Source organism: Ctenopharyngodon idella, chromosome 9 (assembly GCF_019924925.1).
Source record: "Ctenopharyngodon idella isolate HZGC_01 chromosome 9, HZGC01, whole genome shotgun sequence".
In the NCBI taxonomy this organism is placed as follows: Eukaryota; Metazoa; Chordata; class Actinopteri; order Cypriniformes; family Xenocyprididae; genus Ctenopharyngodon; species Ctenopharyngodon idella.
The window spans coordinates 27017614-27040135 of record NC_067228.1 but is presented as its reverse complement, the minus strand read 5'-3'; the positions used below and the strand labels follow the sequence as shown (position 1 = coordinate 27040135).

The following is a 22522-nucleotide window of genomic DNA, read 5'->3' as shown; positions in this document are numbered from 1 at the left end:
AGAAAACAAACACAATTGCACAGTAAACAATTCTGTACACATTCTCATACAATTTTTGCTTTTATTTTCCTGAGAGGGTCATATATGTCTCACATTTAAAAATAACCACTTTAAAGAGAGAAAACCTGAGTGTATTGTGTAGTAATTATTCATGTTATGACAAACTTCCTTATTGTGCAGACAGGATGAAATAATTGCTTAATCTACACAAAATGGCAGCATGAAGGCATTTTCAAAAGAGTTTGAGCTTTACATAGATATCTGATATCTGAACACTCTGCTTTTATTTGAGCAAATATGTGAAAGACTATTTTCCAAAAATACTGCACACCTAGTTTGGAACACGAAACATCTGCTCTACATTGTCATGTGTCACATCCACATATAACACATATAGCTCACAATCTTCACATTGATGGTCAAAAATCTGACAAAATGAAAGAACCAAAAAAAGTTCCAAATGACCTTTAAATGCTATTCTGATGTCTGTTCAGTAAAATCTGAAAACCTGAATGTACGAAGTGAAAAAAGGTTACTCTCACTGCTGAGTGAAGCATTTCAAAAGGCGATCACTTCTCGTGAAACTTAACATTTCAGAGATTCTTTAAAATTGTTGACATTCATGTTGCGCATCTATCACATTTTTATTTTTTTAGTTTTTTGATAGCCAGCCACGCATTTCGAGGGTGAATCTCACCAAGCCTGAGAAGAACATGTCCAGGTCCAGAAACTTCAAAATCAAAAGACAGATATTTTGCATAAAAAATAAATAAAAAAAAATCTCATTACCATAATGCAAAATAACTGTGATGAAAATAAATACTATATATATATATATATATAATCCTAATGAATATATAAATGATTCATTTACACATCATTTTTCTTTTTCATTTTGAAGAGTAAAATATGACCTGAACATGTTCTTTATAAGATTCATAACTCCATAAGTGCATTTACATTCTTGTCTGGAAAATGTCTGAATCAAGTGTAGCTACTAAAATATCTTTTATATAACCTGAACACACCAAGAAGCGGTTAACTTATACCACTATTCAATAAATACACAGATTTGTCAAGACACAGACCATTAATACAGTATGCATCATATTATGTTTCATATTTTCATTTTATACTTTGTGATCTCTGTTGATATAATAACAATCTCTTATAGCATATTACCCTGCAAAGTTTGAGGTAAAACTTTACCATAAGGTCCCATTAGTTAGCATTAGTTAATGCATTTACTAACATTAACTAACAATAAACTACTTTTGTTACAGCATTTATTAATGTAACCGTTTATAGTTCACGCTAGCTCAGGTCTGTTAAATAATATTAAAGGGATAGTTCACCCAAAAATGAAAATTCTGTCATCATTTACTCATTTTCAAACCTGTATGAATTTCTTTGTTCTGCTGAACACAAAGGAAGATATTTGGAAGAATGTCAGTATACAAGCAGATCTCGCCCCCCATTGACTACCATAGTATTTTTTCCCCTACTATGGTAGTCAATGGGGGGCGAGATCTGCTTGGTTACAAACATTCTTCCAAATATCTTCCTTTGTGTTCAGCAGAACAAAGAAATTCATACAGGTTTGAAAATGAGTAAATGATGACAGAATTTTCATTTTTGGGTGAACTATCCCTTTAACAGATATAACTTTTGGTTTTAATAACGTATTAGAAAATGTTGAAATTAATAGATTAATAAATGCTTCTGAAGTATTAATTAACGCTTTAGGCAGTTAGTTCATGTTAACTAATGTTAACAAATGGAACCTTACTACAAAATGTTACCGTTTATAACAAAAGGGGGAAATTCAAATTGAATCTTGGTTACACTTTGTTAATGTGTCCTTGTTACAGTGTAATTATACATTTAAGTACTGAGGAATATTAATTAACAACATGTACTTACTATAGGGTTAGGAATAGGGTTTGGTTATGCATAATTTACTGTTATTACTGCAGTAAGTACATGTAACGTGTAACAAACACTAAAATAAAGTGTTACCAAGCCTTAGGGTGCGTTTACACGACAACGATGTACTAAAAACTGAAAAGTTTTTTCTTTTCGTTTTTCGCGTACAGATGACAACCTTGTCAAAGCAATCCAAGTTCACACGGATCTGTGAAAACGACTAAAATACTGTATTATTCATGCCAGGCCAGTAGTTGACGATGTAACTTTGTAAAGAAACACCACACGCCTATAGACTGAACACATAATACACGTGCATGACGTCACTGTTTTCAAAAAATTGCATTTTGTAGTTTACACAGAGACAAGAACTGTATCGTTTTTAAAAACCTGCCCCCAAAATGACATTGTGATGTAAATGAACGACCAAAAACGCATAAAAACTTTTCCATTTTTAGTTGGAAACCGCTGTCGTGTAAGCCCACATTCCAAGCTTCATTCCTGCCGTAAATGTAGATAATTTGTGCCACCCTCCATCTGCTTATGAACCATAGAAATTGTTCTTTAGTGATAAGATTCCGAAAAAAGATTGCCTTTCAGTAAAACTCAAACACAATTACATTACATTTAGAAACAATTCACCAATTATAAAAGTACAATTTCACAATTGCTGTGTGCTGCTGTTCAGTAGTTCATTATCTGTAGGCACCGTCCTTGTCCTTTCTAGTCTTTCAATGTTTAGTGGCCTCGGATGAAGGTCACCGATAGGGTGTTCAAGGCCTGTTGGTGCAGTCTCATTTGCTCTGTGCAAACTTAGCCGTCTTTGCTTATTATTTCCAACAAAAGTGGAGACACATCAGGCTGAATGTCCTGGATTTTCAGCACCTGTTTTGTGTACTCTTCATTCATTGTCCTCATCTCAGTCAGGCACGCAATGATCTTCGGGTACAGCAGACTAGCAGGAGGAGAAGATTAAAATGAAAGAGCGATCAAAGAAAACGTTTTCCTAATGAGATGGAAAGAAAGCGTCCTTACTGTTTCTCTGGCTCAGCCCTCTTGGCCTCGATGTACGTCTTCAGGGTGACAGCTAGTGTTTCCTGGTTACGGTCGATCTCATTGTGATGAGTCACACCAGGGCGATCTGTGGATGAACACACACGTGAGAGGTTAAAAGGTTAGTTCACCTAAAAATGACAATTCTGTCATCATTTACCCTCAACTTGCTCTAAACCTGTTGTTCTTTCTTCTGTTGAACACATAAGAGGATATTTTGAAGAATGTCGGTAACCAAACAAGGTGCTGGTCCCCATTGACTTCCACAGTATGAAAGAAAAAATACTGTGGAAGTCAATGGGGTCCATCAACTGTTTGGTTACCGACATTCTTCAAAATATCTTCTAATGTGTTCATCAGAACAAAGAAACTCATACAGGTTTAGAATAGCTTAAAGGTGAGGACAGAATTTTCATTTTTTGGTGAACTACCCCTCTAAACAGTGGCTCATGTGTGTTCATGTGTATGTTGAGCTTCATCTGAGGTACCTGGTGAGAAGAGCGAGATGGCTTGCATCAGCACATACTCCTCCTCATGCAAGTGCAGCTTGCGCAGTGTGTAATGGAAATTCATCAGAGGGTCCAGCAGATGGCGCTGAAAACCAGCTGTCCGGTGGAGGAGGAATAAGGAACAAATGACAAATTACGGGAAAGGATAAAGTGTAAAGAAATAGACAAACTGATACATGATGTATACTTGTACATTCTACATGCGACACATGCTGAAACATGAAAAATCACCTAAGATTCATATATTTCAATATTTCATTTATAGATTCAATACTGATATTTCAATTTTACAAGGAAAACATATTTTTTAAAGGGCAGGCATATTGCAGTTTTGTTATTGTTAACTAAAATTAAAACTATTAAAAATCACTTTCTTTCACTGAAATAGAGATTAAATTAAATGAAATATTAGATAAAAAAAACTTACACTTAATAAAACAATATTAGAAATGCTAACAACTAACTGAAAATTAACTAAAATTACTAAAACTAAAACGGAAATAATAATAGAAAGCTAAATAGATGTATTAAAACAATCAAAGCACATCAAATTACTACAATTAAAAAGAAAACTGAATATATATATATATATATACTATAAACAAAGTTCAGATTATTTGGTCTTTTAAGAAATATATGGGAAATGTTCAAGTTCATTAATAAAATAAAATAAAATAAATTCATTAATTTCATTACATTTCAGACTATACAGGGATTTTGTAAAGCAGTCACATCTGTTTGGTTTGAAACAATGCAAGGTTAGATGAGCTGTTGTGAATGACAGCTGTATGAATTTGGTTGTCAGGGTGATGACACAGCAGGACATTCAATTCAGAATGAATTTAATAGCAGCCTATTAGAGACTGTTGAGATGGAGAGTAATTAGTCAATATGTATTGAAATGCCACTTCTCTAGCTACTACGGGAACTTCACAGCCTTTAGAAGTAAATGTAAAGAGAAAATAAAGGATGGATTTGAGCTTTTAATAATGGCATCATGGGCTATGGTTATGCAACATACGAGTCCTTTCCATAGAAAGAGCCACAATGATGTTACAGAAGGCAAAGAGATGCTTATGGTGACTGTAAGCTCTGGAAAAGCAACAGACAAGTTTAAAGCAAGTTTAAGTACTTCTAAGATACATAAATATACAATATTAAAAGCATGACACAATCTAGTGCTTATTTTTTCTATATATATATATATATATATATTATATATATAAAATGTATTTGCCTCCCTGAGTTCTACTTATATAGTCAGTAATATTACTGACTATTTTCCACATTTTCACTGTCCCTAAGAATTAAACAGGTCAAATTTTAGTTGCTGTACCTTGAAGTCTTGAAGGTTCTAAACATATGTAATCATCTGTCTGACGAGTTGTCAAAAACGCAGAACTTACATTACTGTTCATAAGTTTAGGGACAGTAAGATTTTTTTTTTTTTTTTTAAGAAATTAATACTTTTATTCAGCAGGGATGCATTAAATTGATCAAAAGAGGCAGTAAAGACATTTATAGTGTTACAAAATAAATAAAAGCTGTTTTCTTTATTTTTCTTTTTTTCTTTTGAACTTTCTATTCATAAAAATATCCTGAAAGAAATCTGTATCACCGTGTCCCCATAAATAATTAAGCAATATTGATAAATGATTTCTGATGGATCATGTGACACTGAAGACTGGAGTAATGATGCTGAAAATTCAGCTTTGCATCACAGGAATAAATTACATTTTAACATATATTCAATTAGAAAACAGTCATTTTAAATTGTAATAATATTTCACAATGTTATTAATTTTATTTATTTATTTATTTTATTTATTTGTTTAGTTAACAGGGACATTGCACATTAATAAAACATTTCTGTAAATGCACCAGAATTAGCCGAAGACTATTTTTCATCTGTAGTCCCTGGACAGAATGTTACAAGTCACCCTAGAAAGAAATATGTATTCCATTTTAATATATTTTTATCAAATAAATTCAGTTTTGTGAAGCATAAGAGACTTCTTTCAAAAGCATTAAAAAAATCTTACCAAGCCCAAACTTTTGGCCATTAGTGTAAACATAGTATTTACAGTATTTATTTATTTTTTTCATAGAAATTTTAATTTCTCATGTTATGACCCCTTTAAAAGTCAACTCAGTAAATTCATGCTACAGTGACATAAGCAAGTTCCACAGTATCATACTTGGCTTGTGACAGGTTCAATCTTTCACACATGGGTTACATGTCAACCAGTTTAACTGCATTACATCCCGAACTCTCTCTGTTCACTGACACATAATTTACATTCTTAAAAAGCTGAAGTTAAAAAGCATTTGTAAAGCTGAAGTATTCATTTCCAGTAACGACTGTTTTCAAACTGGTTTCCCAGTTCCCAATTCTGCCATTGGGTGAGGAACACATAGACCCCCCTCCCCCCATAGTCCCACCACGTCACTTACACTTTTTTTGTAAGTTGAATATGACAGGCGGTCTGGTAGATATTTTACTTCATACTTTGTTAAATTTAGATATTTTTTTACACAAACGCATCGCTTCGCTTCAGAAAGCCTTTATTACCCCCCCAGAGCCACGTGGAGTACGTTTATGATGGATGGAAGCACTTTTTCCATTGCCCCCGTTCACTGCCATTATAATGGATGCGTCAGGATATTTATTAATATAACTCTGTGTTCATCATAAAGAAGAAAGTCATACACACCTAGGATGGCTTGAGGGTGAGTAAACTTGAGGTAATTTTCATTTTAAAGTAAACTAAGTGTTTTGCAATACAACATTAACACAATAAGTACATTGTTTGTACCTAACAATTATATACAGTGCTGCTTGAAAGTTTGAGAACCCCTTGCAGAATCTGTGAAAATGTGAATAATTTTAACAAAATAAGAGGGATCATACAATATGCATGTCATTTTTAATTAGTCCTGTCCTGAGTAAGATATTTTACATAAAAGATGTTTACATATGGTCCACAAGACAAAAAAAGAGCTGAATTTATAAAAACTTCTTAATACTGTGTGTGGTTACCTGGATGATCCACGACTGTTTTTTTGTTTTATGATGGTTGTTCATGAGTCCCTTGTTTGTCCTGAGCAGTTAAACTGCCCAATATTCTTAAAAAAAATCCTCCAGGTTCCAAATATTCTTCAGATTTTCAGCATCTTTTGCATATTTGAACCCTTTTCAGCAGTGACTGTATGATTTTGAGATCCATCTTTTCGCAGTGAGGACAATTGAGGGACTCAAACACAACTATTAAAAAAGGTTCAAACATTCACTGATGCTCCAGAAGGAAACACGACGCATTAAGAGCTGGGGGGTGAAAACTTTTGAACAGGATAAAGATGTCCAAATTTTTCTTTTATTTGTTTAAATATCTTTTTTTTTTCATTTAGTACTGCCCTTCGGAAGCAACAGAAGACACTTAAATGTTTGCCAGAAGACAAACTATGTACAATATTCCTTGATCTTCAAATTCAAAAGGTTTTCGCCCCCCGGCTCTTAATGCATGAGGATTTTTTTGAAGAATATTGGGCAGTTTAACTCCTCAGGACAAACAAGGGACTCATGAACAACCATCACAAAACATAAAAACAGTCGTAGATCATCCAGGTAACCACACACAGTATTAAGAATCAAAGGGTTCATAAACTTTTGAATGGGGTCATATAAATTCAGCTATTTTTTTTGTCTTGTGGACCATATGTAAACATCTTTTATGTAAAATATCTTACTCAGGACAGGACTAATTAAAAATAACATGCATTTTGTATGATCTTATTTTGTTAAAATTATCCACATTTTCACAGATTCTGCAAGTGGTTCACAAACTTTCAAGCAGCACTGTATATTTTTATGTAAGTACATAGTTAAAGACACCTAATATAAAGGGCCCTATCAAACACCCGGCGCAATGCGGCGCCAGGTGCGACGCAAGTGCTTTTTGCTAGTTTCAGCCCGGCGCAGTTATCATTTTCACGTCCAGCACCACGTTGTTTAAACAGTAAATGCATTTGCGCCCATCTGTTCGCCCATGGGTGTGCTGGTCTGAAAACGAGGTGTGTTCAGGTGCATTGTTGGCGTGTTACTATTTTGAGGCAACTGAAATAGACTGCGCCATTGACCAACTGAAACCTGGTCTAAAGTCAATGGCGCAATATTTGTTTTGTTATTTAAACAGCGCGTTATTAATATGCGCCTATAGGCCGGTGCACAACGTGTGTACACTCTGCTTGTTACACACACAGGGAAGCGCAGCAGCACACAAACATGCCAAATATTAAAAATAAAAGGATTACAATGTAAAAGATTATTATTGTGTGCACAAAAGATAAAAATGCTTTGGTGGAATCCGGCTTTTCCCGTAGATGGTCTGCTTGCGCACACGAGCAGATCCATTTCCTCACTATAGACGCGTTCAGTTATTCCGCTTGCAAATTCCGCCTTGTAAATAGCAAATCCGCCATGGCGCAACTGGCTTTTAAAGAGAATGGGAGACGAGACTCTGGTTGGTTTATTACATGTTACGCCCAAAACACACCCATTACTCATTAAGAGAATAGGACAACCCTTTTAGACAATGCGCCAGGCGCACTGACCATTTTTCCCGTCCTTAAACAAGCAAAAGTGGATTCGGACATGCCCTAAGTGCACTTGTGCTGTGCGCTTTAGACCATGCGCTTAGATCGTTAAAATAGGGCCCATAGTGTGACCAAAATATGCTTTAAAATGAAGTTTACATGACACAATCCCATTTAAAGTAATGAAGAAGCCAATAAACACACACCGATTGACGCATAAATTAAAAACAGTAGGGCAGGAACAGAAACAGCTTCACGGAGTCATTTTAAAGAAAGCCTGGCTATTCTGTTCACCTGTTTTTTTGCTCTATGGCACTGCCACACTGCCTCTATCTCCCTCATTATCTTCAGATATTTCCCTGCTGTGCTCCTAACACCTCTCTAGCGCTGTAAGGGGTTTCTCCCCCTCATTCCTCCTGTGCTCACCTCCATCTCTTCCTTCCTCCTCTTAACTGGAGTGTTATGTCAGTGGCAGGGGGCAGAGATCTTTTCACTGTCTTATTAAAGTGGTCCTATTTTCTTTACGGCTTTGTGTGGTTATGGTTGCCTGGTTTTATTCCTTTTAAGCATAATGCTATATTGTACCTGCAAAGTTCAAAGTGTAATGAACAACAAAATACTAATGCACATACAAAAGTCTTCATTGGAAACATTGAACCATGGAAACCTTTGGTTAGTAATAAGTCACCTGTCCATAATACAGTGTGATCGAATGATCGATCAATCGATCACACTGTATTATGGACAGGTGACTTATCAATCAATCAATCAATCAATCAGTCTGTCTGTCTGTCTATTTATATATAGTGCTGTGTAATGGTAGAAATTTACATGAGAGCGATGAACAAATATGGAGTAACGTGAACATACAGAACAGGATGTGTCCCAAACAAGTTAAGACGAAGAAGAGCTTGACATTTAGGAGTGTTGTTAAATTCCGTTTTCTCTCTCTCTCTCTCTCTCTCTCTCTCTCTCAGTTTACATTACAAAGTACAGCATTAACGTGCCTCATCTAAATGGGATTTACAGTTGGTTGCATCTGTTTTTTTGTCTTTTTTTCCTCTATGGTCTTTAGCTCAAGTGTTATATTATGTGAAGTGGTTTCTGCACTGATGCCAGACTTCTGGTTTGGATCTATTAACAATGACCTTTTTTGTTTGTTCCAAACAAACAACAACAACAACAAAAATAATCCAATGAGGATCTTCTTTCTCTAAAGTATTTAATTCAGAGTTGATACAAAATAATCATTACTACATGGTTCTTTAGTATTAATTGCATTTTTTGCTGACTGTCCAGAAAAAATATGCAAGTTTTTTTATTTAAATTTATTGCAATTTGATTGCATTATTTGATCAAAAAATACAGTAAAACAGCAATATTGTGAAATATTATTATCATTTAAAATAACTGTTTTCTATTTGAATATATTTTGAAATGTAATTTATTCAATGTGATTTTAAGCATCATTACTCCAGTCTTCAGTCACATGATCCTTCAGAAATCATTCTAATATGATGATTTGCTGCTCAAGAAACATTTCTTATCATTATCAATGTTGTGCTGATTAATATTTTTGTGAAAACCATGCTAGATTTTTTTTTTTTCATTCTGTGATGAATAGAAAGTTCAAAAGAACATTTGAAATAGAAATCCTTTGTAATATTATAAATGTCACTTTTGATCATTTTAATGCATCCTTGGTGAATAGAAATATTAACTTCTTTAAAAAAATCTTACCGACCCCAAACTTCTGAATGGTAGAATATACAATATATACGATTTTGTTTACACTACCCACCCCAATCTGACCCTGAGGTTCATGGAGACTTGTGCGGACGTTTACCTCGCATGGCATCATCCAGGCAGTACTGCAGCGGGCCACACTCCCAAATGCCTGTCACCTCATTAAAGAACATGTTGAAGTGAATCAGAATGATCTCAAAGGTGGCGCCTTTCAGCAGCGAGATCTGGTCCTCGATGATCAGAGCCCTGTGGAAAACACAGCTTCATTATAAATTTGTCTCAGTCAAGCTGCTTGACTAAAACAGCAATGTGACCGAACCACCAGTGATGAATCTTTATATCAGGTGTAAGAGGGCCAGTACTCACCTGAACATTGGAAGTGTCTTGCTGAAGTTAATTATGTTCTTAATCATGTATGTGGTGAGGTCTGCAAAATGTGGCAGAGAGGTGAAAATGGCACTTTTAAGCCACTTCCTCTCTTTACTTTCAAGACTCTGAAAGCTGGAGGAAGGGGATGAGACGGAGGCAAAGCTGATGGTCCGCTGCATTGCCTCTTCAGGCGGTGGTTTATCCATGATTGTGTAAGACCTGCCGCTTCTTGGTTCTCGACTGTTTTCAAGCATGGATTTTTTATCCCGATCTAAAGGCTGTGGACATAAAACCACTGATAAAGAAATACAGTGCTTATAAAAACATATTTCAGTAGATACATTAGTCAGGATCTCAATCGGACAAACAAAATAAAGTAAATATGTTACCCGAAACTGAATGAATTGGGTGCAAGTCATGTCGAAGGTCTTTCGATGTGCGGCGACCAGCTCCTGTATGACAGCTTCCTGTTGAGGGGAGAGCATTACAGGCTCCTCCTGCATCCTCTTCCTCCTGATCTGCATCCTGCGCTTCTCCACGGCCTCATCCGACATGATCACTGAGGAACACAGGAATCAAGTGAAGTTTACGCAATGTTTAAAAGTTTGGGGTCGGTAAGACTTTGTAATGTTTTTGTCTCTTGCACTCACCAAGGCTGCATTTATTTAATTACAAATAAAGCAGTAATTTTGTGAAATATAATCATAATTTAAAATAGTTGTTTTCTACTTTAAAGGGTTAGTTCACCCAAAAATGAAAATTCTGTCATTTATTACTCACCCTCATGCCGTTCCACACCCGTAAGACCTTTGTTAATCTTCGGAACGCAAATTGAGATATTTTTGTTGAAATCCGATGGCTCAGTGAGGCCTACATAGGGAGCAATGACATTTCCTCTCTCAAGATCCATAAAGGTACTAAAAACATATTTAAATCAGTTCATGTGAGTACAGTGGTTCAATATTAATATTATAAAGCGACGAGAATATTTTTGGAGTGCCAAAAAAAACTAAATAACTACTTATATAGTGATGGCCGATTTCAAAACACTGCTTCAGGAAGCTTCGGAGCAGGAAGATTCGTGTCGAATCAGCGGTTCGGAGCGCCAAAGTCACGTGATTTCAGCAGTTTGGCAGTTTGACACGTGATCCGAATCATGATTCGATACGCTGATTCATTATGCTCCGAAGCTTCCTGAAGCAGTGTTTTGAAATCGGCCATCACTATATAAGTCGTTATTTAGTTTTTTTTGGCACACCAAAAATATTCTCGTCACTTTATAATATTAATATTGAACCACTGTACTCACATGAACTGATTTAAATATGTTTTTAGTACCTTTATGGATCTTGAGAGAGGAAATGTCATTGCTCCCTATGCAGGCCTCACGGAGCCATCGGATTTCAGCAAAAATATCTCAATTTGCGTTCCGAAGATGATCGAAGGTCTTACGGGTGTGGAACGGCATGAGGGTGAGTGATAAATGACAGAATTTTCATTTTTGGGTGAACTAACCCTTTAATATATTTTAAAATGTAACTGTAAAATGTGTACCACAGGGTTCCATCCTTGGGCCACTATTATTTATTTTATATATTAATAATAATATTGGGATTAACATTACACATCCATATTTTCATTAATATGTTGACAATATGGTGATTTACTCCTCTTCAACAGCGCTAGATCAGGTCCTGAATTATCTTCAATCTGATTTTAATATAGTTCAGCATACATTGAGGGATTTAAAACTTGTTTTAAAGGGTTAATTCACCCCAAAATGTCATTAGTTACTCACCCTCATGTTGTTCCAAACTTGTAACACTTTCGTTCATCTTCGGAAAACAAATGAAGATCTTTTTGATGAAATCTGAGAGATTTCTGTCCATTGTCCACTGCCTTTGCAACTAACATTTTGATGTTTCAAAAAGTTCATAAAGAGATTGGAAAACTAATATATATGAATTGAGCGGTTTAGTACAAATTTTCTGAAGAGCCTTGATCACTTTTTATGATGAACAGATTTAATTTAGGCTTTTATTCACATATAAACATTGATCAGCAAGCATAAGCTGAAGCTCAGCCGAACATGAATGGCGCACAAGAACAACCTTCTTCCGGAAGCTCAAACATGCTGCGTAACCAATAAGGTTCATTCTTGTGTGTTAGGCAGCATGTTTGAGCTTCTGGAAGAGGTTTGTTCTTCATTTGTGTTCCGAAGATGAACGAAAGTCTTACAGGCTTAGAAGGAGGGTGAGTAATTATTGACAGAATTTTTATTTTGGGGTGAACTAACCCTTTAAATGCAGAAAAATCAAAACTAATGATGTTTTCAACTAGAAAGTCTATACTCTCAAATCCATGTTCAATAACTACTCTTCAAGGTTCAGCGATTGAAATAGTTTCTCAATATAATATTTGGGATTTTTAATTGATGAATCTCTCTCATTTGGGCCCTATGTTCAGCATCTTATGAAGAAATTAAAGTTGAAATTAGGCATTTTCTTTAGATGTTTTTCTCGTGTCTTTTTTTTTTTTTTTTTTTGAAGCAAGGAGGAGATTGGTAGCTGCTACTTTCTTGTCAATGTTGGATTACTGTAATATTATCTATCTGCAGGCACCTATGCCTTGTTTACAGGCATTGGATTCCGTTTATCATGGAGCTTTAAGGTTTATTTCCAAATCAAAAGCCCTTGCATATTATTGTTTGCTGTACTCTTGGGTTGTATGGCCCTTGCTGTCAATCTGTATACTCAAGCACTGGTATATCTTTATATATATGGTCTTCACTCACAAGAATATTATCTTTTAAACATCCCAAAAGTCCTTACAAATATGGGTAAAAGGGTGTTTAGCTCCGTCTGATTGAAATCAGTTAAAGTTGTGAACCTCCTTTGTTATCAAAGGAGCTTTTTAATGAATACTGATGATTCTTTCCTGGTTTTTGGCTTCTCCATAGCTCCATTTCTTGTCCCACTTCCGGTTCAACTCTATCATTGCTCATTTTACCTATGTATGTGTGACCTGCGTGTATGTATGTGTTCGTTAGTTTAGTTATGTGTTTGTGATTTAATTAATAAAACTTGTGGACAATACATATTTGGTTCTGACTCCCTGTCTGCTGATAACTTGTTTCTTAAATGATTTAGATCCTATTACCAGCTTTAAGTGCTGTAGATGCTAAGAAAGAATCATTTTTTTATGGCCATGAAAAATACCATTATCTTAGAATTAATTAATAATCAATACTGAGTGTTCACAGAATGAACTGATTGATTGATTGCAATTTTAATGTAGCTACATCAAGTTAATCTGATTAACTGATTCAAATATTCATCATTAATCATAATTAATAATCATAATGAGTTATGAATAAATATTAATATTTCCCCTTTAAGCTGATTTGCTACACTGCCCTGAAGGTCCTGGTGAAAATAAAATGGCTAAATTGGTGTGTGAACAATACACTCTGTGTGAGAGCAGCTAGCAGTTCAGGAACATGAAAAGTAAGGCTAATTAAACTTACGCTCTCTCTTCATGCCTATTGAGAGGCATTTCTGGAGACGGCAGGATTGGCACTGTCTCCTGTTGCTCTTGGTGATGACGCAGGCATTCTGAAACGGGCAGCAGAGCTGTGCGGGTCGCTTCATGGCACGCCTTACAATAGGCATAAACAAACACATAGTGAGTCACACTGATGCAGGACTGCAGAAAAAGATACATGCATTACCATTGTCAGACATTAACTTAATTCAAGGGCCATATTTGTCACCTGGAAGTGATTTTCACGAGCATTTTACATTCACAAGGGCAAATTATTTTTTTTAACCATAGAGCACATTGTTTGCTGTCCATGTCTATTTATCAAATGCTTCAATTTAATTGAAAATAAATTGAAACAAATTCTCAATATATTTAAATCTAATCAACAAGTAACTGTATAATACATAAAATATTATAACATAATAAATGCTTTGCTAGTTCTAGTTAATTTGAATAATTCGCTGTACACTATGTCAGAAAGCAAATACAGAACAAATCAGTCAGAAACAGGTGACTATTGAGTCTGCATACACACTAAACCAGCGGTTCTCAATCTTTTTAGACCTGAAGGCCCCCCACTGTCCAACACAATATTCGAAGGGCCCTCTTATAAGCTATGATATTTCTTCTGGTTCGTTCTGCTGTAATTGTGATAAAGCTGCTTGGTTTCAATTTTTCAAACAGAACGTCTAGGTTACTATTGTAACCCCCGTTCCCTGAAGGAGGGAATGGAGACGTTACGTCGATACTGACGTAATGGGGTCTCGCTTGGGAGCCCAATCACCTCCAAGGGATACAAAACAAGCCAATGGGAATTGGCCAGTGAGATTTACATGCCGGACCACGCCTCCGGCATCCGGGTATAAATAGACCCGGCATACTCACCTGCATTCATATTTTTGCTGAGGAGCTGAGATAGACATCTGGCCGCTCAGCGGTGACTCAGAGCTATGGCAGGGGGACGTAACGGGTTACAATAGTAACCTAGACGTTCCCATTCAGTCAGTCACGTTCGACGTTACGTCGATACTGACGTAATGGGGTCCAGTGGAAAGCGCCATAGCGACTGAACCACGTTACGAGTGTTAGGGAGGCAGATGCTGGCAAGCCGTAGCGTGCCCAGTGCAAGTGCGGCCCCTACTCGTAACCCTCCAGCGCCCAGAGTAAGCCCAGGAATGTCTTCCATACCAGTGGGATGGAGAGGACAGGGCGATACCATGGAGAAGGTCGAAGCTGCTGTTCCTTACCCCCGGGGAAGAGTGCTTCGGAACTCAGTTCCCACGTTTTCTCAGCCATGACCAAAACGCCAGGAAAGCGATCCCCGAGGAGGGGAGAGCTACGGAGACCACACCCTGCCCGAAGGGAGGTAATGTGTGGAAAACACATATGGACTTTCCTGAGGACAGTAACGCATATGGAAGATCTCTGATGTAGGTCCTACCTTCCGGGAGGAACACACTAGCAGTCAGAGACAGGGCAGAGCGAAGCCGCCCAGGGAAAGACACGGGTTTACCGTCAGGGAAACCGTACCGTGGACAAACACATATGGGATTACCTGCGGGGAAATCACAGCATATGGGCATCTAGCCCAGTACAAGGGCAGACCAATCGGGCATACACACGAGTACTGGACCTAGCGCCGGACGCCTCCGCCGCGTCTGGCTGCCGCAGGATGCAGGAGGAACTCCACAGGGTTCACCATTGCGGGGAACTGAACTGAGGAGCGGGAAAAGTGCTCGCATTCCCTCATCCGAGGGAAATGGCACAGCAAGCGAACACCCGTGGCTACCTACGAGTAGACAGCACACGGGTGGACACCGGTTCCACTCGGAGATTGTAATATCTCACGAATGTATTCGGTGTCGCCCAGCCTGCAGCTCTGCAGATGTCTGCAACAGAGGCGCCGTGCGCCAACGCCCAGGAAGAAGCAACACCCCGAGTGGAGTGAGCTCGCAACCCGAGGGGGCACGGCTCGCCTTGGGACTGGTACGCCAAGGCGATGGCATCCACTATCCAGTGGGCCAACCTCTGTTTGGAGACAGCCTTTCCCTTCTTCTGACCTCCAAAACAGACAAAGAGCTGCTCAGAGCCCCTGAAGCTCTGCGTGCGGTCCACGTAAACGCGCAGGGCACGAACGGGACACAGCAACGCAAGGGCTGGGTCTGCCTCCTCCGGGGGCAGCGCTTGCAAGTTCACCACCTGGTTCCGGAAGGGAGTGGTGGTAACTTTGGGCACATATCCAGGCCGGGGTCTCAGGATAACGTGAGAGAAGTCCGGCCCGAATTCCAGGCACGAATCGCTGACCGAAAATGCCTGCAGGTCCCCAACCCTCTTGAAGGAGGCGAGCGCGGTCAGGAGCACTGTCTTCAAAGACAGATGTTTCAGCTCAGCTGACTCAAGGGGCTCGAAGGGAGCTCTCCGCAGGCCCGTGAGGGCGACAGAGAGATCCCAAGAGGGAATGAGGCGAGGCCTAGAGGGATTTAACCTCCTGGCGCCTCTGAGGAACCTGATGACCAGGTCGTGCTTTCCTAGTGACTTGCCATCGAGCACATCGTGATGTGCTGCAATGGCGGCCACATAGACCTTCAGGGTGGAGGGGGACAGCCTCCGCTCCAAACCCTCTTGAAGGAAGGAAAGCACGGCACTGATTGGGCATTTCTGGGGGTCTTCCCGGTGGGAAGAACACCACTTAAAGAACAGACTCCACTTCATGGCGTAAGCGCGCCTCGTAGAGAGGGCTCTAGCCGAAGTGATGGTGTCAACTACCGCGGACGGTAGGCCACTTAAGTCTGCCGCGTCCCGTCCAGGAACCACATGTGGAGGTTCCACAGGTCGGGACGTGGGTGCCATATGGTGCCCTGCCCCTGAGAAAAGAGGTCCTTCCTCAAGGGGATGCGCCAGGGATGGGCTGTCGCGAGGAGCATGAGTTCTGGGAACCAGGTCCGGTTGGGCCAGTACGGCGCAACTAGCAAGACCTGCTCCTCGTCTTCCCTGACTTTGGTAAAGACGCGAGGAGACAGGGACAGCCCGAAGGGTAGGACCTTGTACTGATATTCCCGCCCCTCGAACGCAAACCGCAGGAACGGTCTGTGTCGAGGAAGGATCGAGACATGAAAGTACGCGTCCTTCAGGTCGATCACTGCAAACCAATCCTGGACGCGAACGCACGTGAGGATGCGTTTCAGCATGAGCATCTTGAACGGGAGCTTGTGAAGGGCCCGGTTCAAGACACGCAGATCCAGGATAGGCCGTAACCCCCCGCCTTTCTTGGGTACTATGAAGTATGGGCTGTAAAACCCAAACTTCATCTCGGCTAGAGGGACAGGCTCTATTGCGTCCTTCGCCAAGAGAACCGCAATCTCCTGGACCTGTCACCGAAGTGAACAGAACACCGCTGAACCTGGGTGGACGCCTGGTGAACTGAATCGCGTAGCCGAGTCTGACTGTCCGAATGAGCCAACGGGACGGGTTGGGAAGGCATAGCCACGCCCCCAAGCACTGTACGAGTGGAACCATCCGGGCAGCAGAAGTACCCACGGGGAGGCAGTGCGTCCCGAAGTCGAGGCCGTGAGTGGGGTCCACTCACATGGCTCTGAGTGGGCAGGGTGGCGTGGGGAGGCTGTGCGTCCCCGGGGCGCCAAGACCCTGCCCGTGGCGAAGGAAGGAGTGGCTGAGACTGAGGAAGCGGAGCTTCGCTTACCCTCAGCACAGACCTTCTTATATGACCCAGAGGTGTTGGAAATCGCTCTTTTATTGAAACTGTGGACGGCGGAACAGAAAGAAAACAAAACACAGGATTCTCCCCCGGGCCCTGTCCCGGGGGAAGGAGCGGCGCGGTCACCGTCTCCTGCAGAGCAGTCTCCATCACCTCTGGGTCTCCCGTCTCAGGGCCGCTTCTTAGCCCTCTTCTTCTTCGAAGACTGGGCGGCTTGGGCGGGTGGCGTGGCCTTCCTGCGGGAGGCTCGGGGAGGATGGGATGGCTCCGATCTCCCGGAAGCCTGAGCCGCAGGAGGACGCCCTCGGCGAGGAGCAGGCGGAGGCACGGCCCGTGGCGGATTGGTGGCAACATCACGCCGGGGCAGGATGTGTTTTATGGCCTCCGTCTGCTTTTGCACTGCCGAGAACTGCTGTGCAAAGTCCTCGACAGTGTCGCCGAAGAGGCCGGCCTGGGAGATGGGGGCGTCGAGAAAGCGGACTTTGTCGGCGTCCTTCATCTCGGCCAGGTCCAGCCAAAGATGCTGTTCCTGGACCACCAGGGTGGACATCGTCTGACCCAGGGCCCGCGCCGTGACCTTCGTCGCCCTGGAGGGCGAGGTCGGTCGCCGTACGCGGTTCTTGCAAGAGCCCTGGCTCAGAACTACCCTCGTGCAGCTCCTTGAGAGCTTTCGCCTGATGGACCTGCAAGATGGCCATGGCGTGCAGGGCAGAGGCCGCCTGTCCAGCGGCAGAGTAAGCCTTGGCAGCAAGAGCGGCCGTGGTCTTACTCCCCTTGGACGGGAGACGCGGACGGTTTCGCCAGGTGGCCGCGGACTGAGGGCACAAGTGCACCGCAATCGCACGTTCCACCTGCGGAATATCCACGTACCCCTTGGCGGCCCCACCGTCGAGAGTAGTGAGAGTGGAGGAGGCAGAAGTACGGTTTCTGGCAGTGTGAGGTGCCATCCATGTCTTCTGGAGCTCCTCATGCACCTCTGGGAAGAAGGGCACTGGGGCGGGACGTGGCTGGGAGCCACGGCCCGAACCCAGAAACCAATCATCCAGCCACGAGCGCTCGGGACACGGTGGAGGGTTCCACACGAGACCGATGCCCGCGGCGGCCCGGGCAAGCATGGCAGTCAACTCAGAGTCCGCTTCCGACTGAGCAACCGTCCCTGAGAGCGGAAGCTCGGAGTCGTTGTCGTCCTCCGAGTCATCTAGCCCACTCCCCGATGCAGCAATTGACATCTGGTCCTCCTCCGGAGCACCGAAAGTGACGCGGGGGACCCCCGTGGAGGGCCCCGCGGCAGCAGCCGGCAACTCGACGGCACATGGCGTTGCAGAGGAGGGGGAGGTTCGTGGGGGCGGACCCGACGAAGAGGCTCCCACTGTAACCCTCAGTTCTCCCAAAGTACTAACCAGACCGGCGGCCTTGCCAGCCGCGGGTGCTTGGGTAGTAACAGAGGGGACTCGTGCCTCCGTGTTAAAGAAGGAGAGTCGCGATCTCAACGCCAACATGGACATGCCCTCGCAATGAGGGCACGTGCCATCCACGAGCGCTGACTCAGCGTGCTGTTTACCCAGACACGTGAGACAGTGATCGTGGCCGTCAGAGGAGGTCAGGAAACGACCGCATCCAGAAACACACGGACGAAAAGACATCTTGAAAAAGACGCTGATCGCCCGTGCTTGCTCTTTTAGTACACTCACCAGCCGAAGCACACAGGGATGAGTGCAGCACCGTCCTCTGGGCAGCGCGCTGTCACACCCACCGCTAAGCGTGCCTTCCCACCAGCTGGAGAGACTCGAGCAGCCACCGGAACCAAAAACAACAAAAGCAATTAAAATTGCTGTTGAAGGAACTGGTCCTAAGCAATTAAAATTGCTGTTTTTGCACTCTTTTTCAAGAATATTCACTCAGAGGAGAAAGGAAGATCCAAACCGATCGGCTCCGAAGCAAAAGTATGAATGCAGGTGAGTATGCCGGGTCTATTTATACCCGGATGCCGGGGGCGTGGTCTGGCATATAAATCTCACTGGCCAATTCCCATTGGCTTGTTTTGTATCCCTTGGAGGTGATTGGGCTCCCAAGCGAGACCCCATTACGTCAGTATCGACGTAACGTCGAACGTGACTGACTGAATGAGAACTGGGAGTGGCAATATATTTCTGTCATGCCAACTCTCTGAGTGTTTGGCATGGTAATGGATTTGACAATGTTAATATGTTTGGTCTTGGCAGGACAGATTGCTGCTGCTGCAGAGCAAGTACGGGACTTGCTACTGTCAATTCATACACGACACGTTGCTGTGAGCAAGTAAGACATGCTGCTGCTGCACAAAAGAATACATGAATACTCTTTAGAATACAGATCTATACAGGTGGAGCTGGGGAAGGTGGAGGGTTTCTGAAAGCATGCTGCAACTGCTACAGCAAACGATAACCAAGTATTTGAGAGTTGAGCAGCAAGCTCATTGGCTACTGTTACAGAGGGAACCAATCAGCTGTGCCCTAAAGATAATGATGTGATTGCAAGCAGATTGAGTTAAGAACTATCAGCCTGTGCCATCTAGAGTTTCATGACAAAACTTTATATCAAATTTATTAACCAAAAATATTTTTTTATTTACTCCAGAAGTTTCAAGAACTGTATATTATTTAATAAAACAGTTTATATTATTATTATTATTATTATTATTAATGCACTTAAACACAATTAAATAGTTTTAAATAAAAATAGTTTATACCTAGATTTTATGTGTTTTTAGCATTTAAATTAAGTTACAAATATTTAAATTCTATTAAAATAATCTAAGTCATCCTGCAGCCACTTAGAAGCTTGCTAAGTTGAGAGTTGAGAGTTCCCCTAAACTTATACTAAACCTATACAATAACTAGCCTACAATAGAATAGAATAGAATAGAATAGAATAGAATAGAATAGAACAGAACAGAACAGAACATATAATTAGACGCATGCTACTAGGAATGTTTGACCCCTCATTTTAAATATCTTTCAGTGGCATTTTTTGCCCCAAGCCCTGGTTAAAAGAATAGTTCACCCATAAATGAAAATTTTTTGAAAATTTATTTTGTAAAGACATGAGGGTGAGTAAATAATTTTTGTCATTTTTGGGTGAACTATTTCTTTAAGAGCTGAACTTACTGTCTATTAATTATGCCATCTCTCTCTCTCTCTCTCTCTCTCTCTCTCTCTCTCTCTAGATCTATCTACTGTATCTATACATCTCTCTCTCTCTCTATATATATACAGTATCTCACAGAAGTGAGTACACCCCTCACATTTTTGTAAATATTTTATATCTTTTCATGTGACAACACTGAAGAAATGACACTTTGCTACAATGTAAAGTAGTGAGTGTACAGCTTGTATAAGTGTAAATTTGCTGTCCCCTCAAAATAACTCAACACACAGCCATTAATGTCTAAACCACTGACCAAAAAATGTGAGTATATATATATATATATATTATGTGAGTGTGAGACAAGAATGATCTAAAAGATCAGCCATGTCAACAGTAGCTAATATTTTCTGAAAAATATTTTGTACATGTACATTCTCAACCAGCTGTAACATGCATGTTCTGTCTTAGTTTTGTTTTCACTTTGTTACCTGTGCTCTTATGCCTGTGTTCTGTGTCCCTAGATAGTTTACGTGATTGTTTTGTTCTTGTTCCTAGTTCCGATAATTATCTCTCCCTGTGTATTTAATCCCTGAGCTCTGTCCATTTCTTTGTCCAGTATCATTTATGTTTGGTATTTATAATTAAAGATTGTAAGTATTTATAGTTAAAGATTGAGCATTTATAATTAAATATTGATCTTGGTGTTCTCTGTTGTTAAGTGCTTTATTGCAGCCACCCCACTGTGACATCAGCATTGTTCTCATGTTTTTAAATATGCTGAAGGCATCCTAGGAAACAAACAATTACTGTATGAATGCAGTTGGATGCACAAAATGTGCTGTGATGTGTGTGGGTTGGTCACAAATTCGGATGCACGACTACCCTATAATTATGTTCTCTTTTCAAGGTTGCTTTCACAATTTTGATGCAAATCATAATCAAAAATGAAATGATGATTTAACAGTTTTTAAAAGCTCTGTGTACATCCTGAAGGTCATATTTCACATTTCCTGTTTAGGAAGAGAACAATTTCTCCATGGCATATTATGGAAACTACTTTGCCGTGCTTTGTTCCTACTGGTTGGGTTAAAGGATAGTTCACCCAAAAATGAAAATTATTTCACAATGTACTCACCATTATGTCATTCCAAACTTGTATGACTTTCTTCTGTGGAAAACAATAGGAGATATTAATCCTGTTCAGTTGTAACACTGTTACATAAGACATCTTTTAATCGCTCTATGTATTATAATGATTTTATTCCTCTTATCATTTTACATGTGTGTATGTTTGTCTTTGAATGTTACTGGGTCTGCCTGTCATGTGAGTGATCACATGACAGGAAAAAGGAATTAGACCAGCATAAAGGAGGCAGCATGCCAGCAAAGCCACTTAAAGGCAAGCCTGCGATGTTAGCAAAAAATAAATAAATGAAATAAATTAATCAATTAAAAATAAAATTGTAACGTCAGCTAACGTTGCATAAGCAGGAAAGGAGACCAGAGGCTGTTTTTTTAATGGATGTAATTGGAGGAGAGACTTTTAACAGCTTAAGTTTTTTCTAGTTTTATTGTGTTGTTTTAAGTTTCATGTAAAGACTGTAAATGCACTTAATTTATTCACTTTATTACTGTTGTTCATTTCATCTTTTTAAACACTCCCAACCTCACACAGTTTAATCTGACCCCATTTTAACTCAACTGAGTAGGCTGATTGTAAACTTTCATTACTAATCACATACCTTCAGAAGATTGAAATATAGCACACAAGTCATATGGACTACTTTTTTGGCAGCCTCTCTTATATTTGTAAAAGAGCAGCGGGGATGTTCTGCTAAATATCTCCTTTTGTTTTCCACAGAAGAAAAAAGGTCAAGCAGGTTCACAACGACATAAGGGTGAGTAAATTATCTTCAATTACAACAATTACAGCAGCTGTTTA

General features: G+C 40.5%; 1 protein-coding gene across 3 annotated transcripts in view; it reads right to left on the bottom strand.

Annotated features, from left to right (window-relative positions):
* Positions 1-2462: 2462 nt before the first annotated feature.
* nr1i2 (nuclear receptor subfamily 1, group I, member 2) overlaps positions 2463-22522 on the bottom strand; it is a 36546-nt gene continuing 16486 nt past the window's right edge. For 2 of the 3 annotated variants that reach the window (XM_051906959.1, XM_051906958.1), the window contains exons 3-9: positions 13723-13853; positions 10586-10755; positions 10194-10474; positions 9928-10073; positions 3468-3584; positions 2962-3067; positions 2463-2881 (exon numbers count right to left, since the gene is read on the bottom strand). In XM_051906959.1, the coding sequence (XP_051762919.1) occupies positions 2740-2881; positions 2962-3067; positions 3468-3584; positions 9928-10073; positions 10194-10474; positions 10586-10755; positions 13723-13853 (1093 nt within the window). In that variant the 3' untranslated portion in view covers positions 2463-2739. Of the gene's footprint in view, positions 2882-2961; positions 3068-3467; positions 3585-9927; positions 10074-10193; positions 10475-10585; positions 10756-13722; positions 13854-21715; positions 21749-22522 lie in introns of all 3 variants that reach the window. The other variant, XM_051906960.1, reaches the window with a different exon arrangement.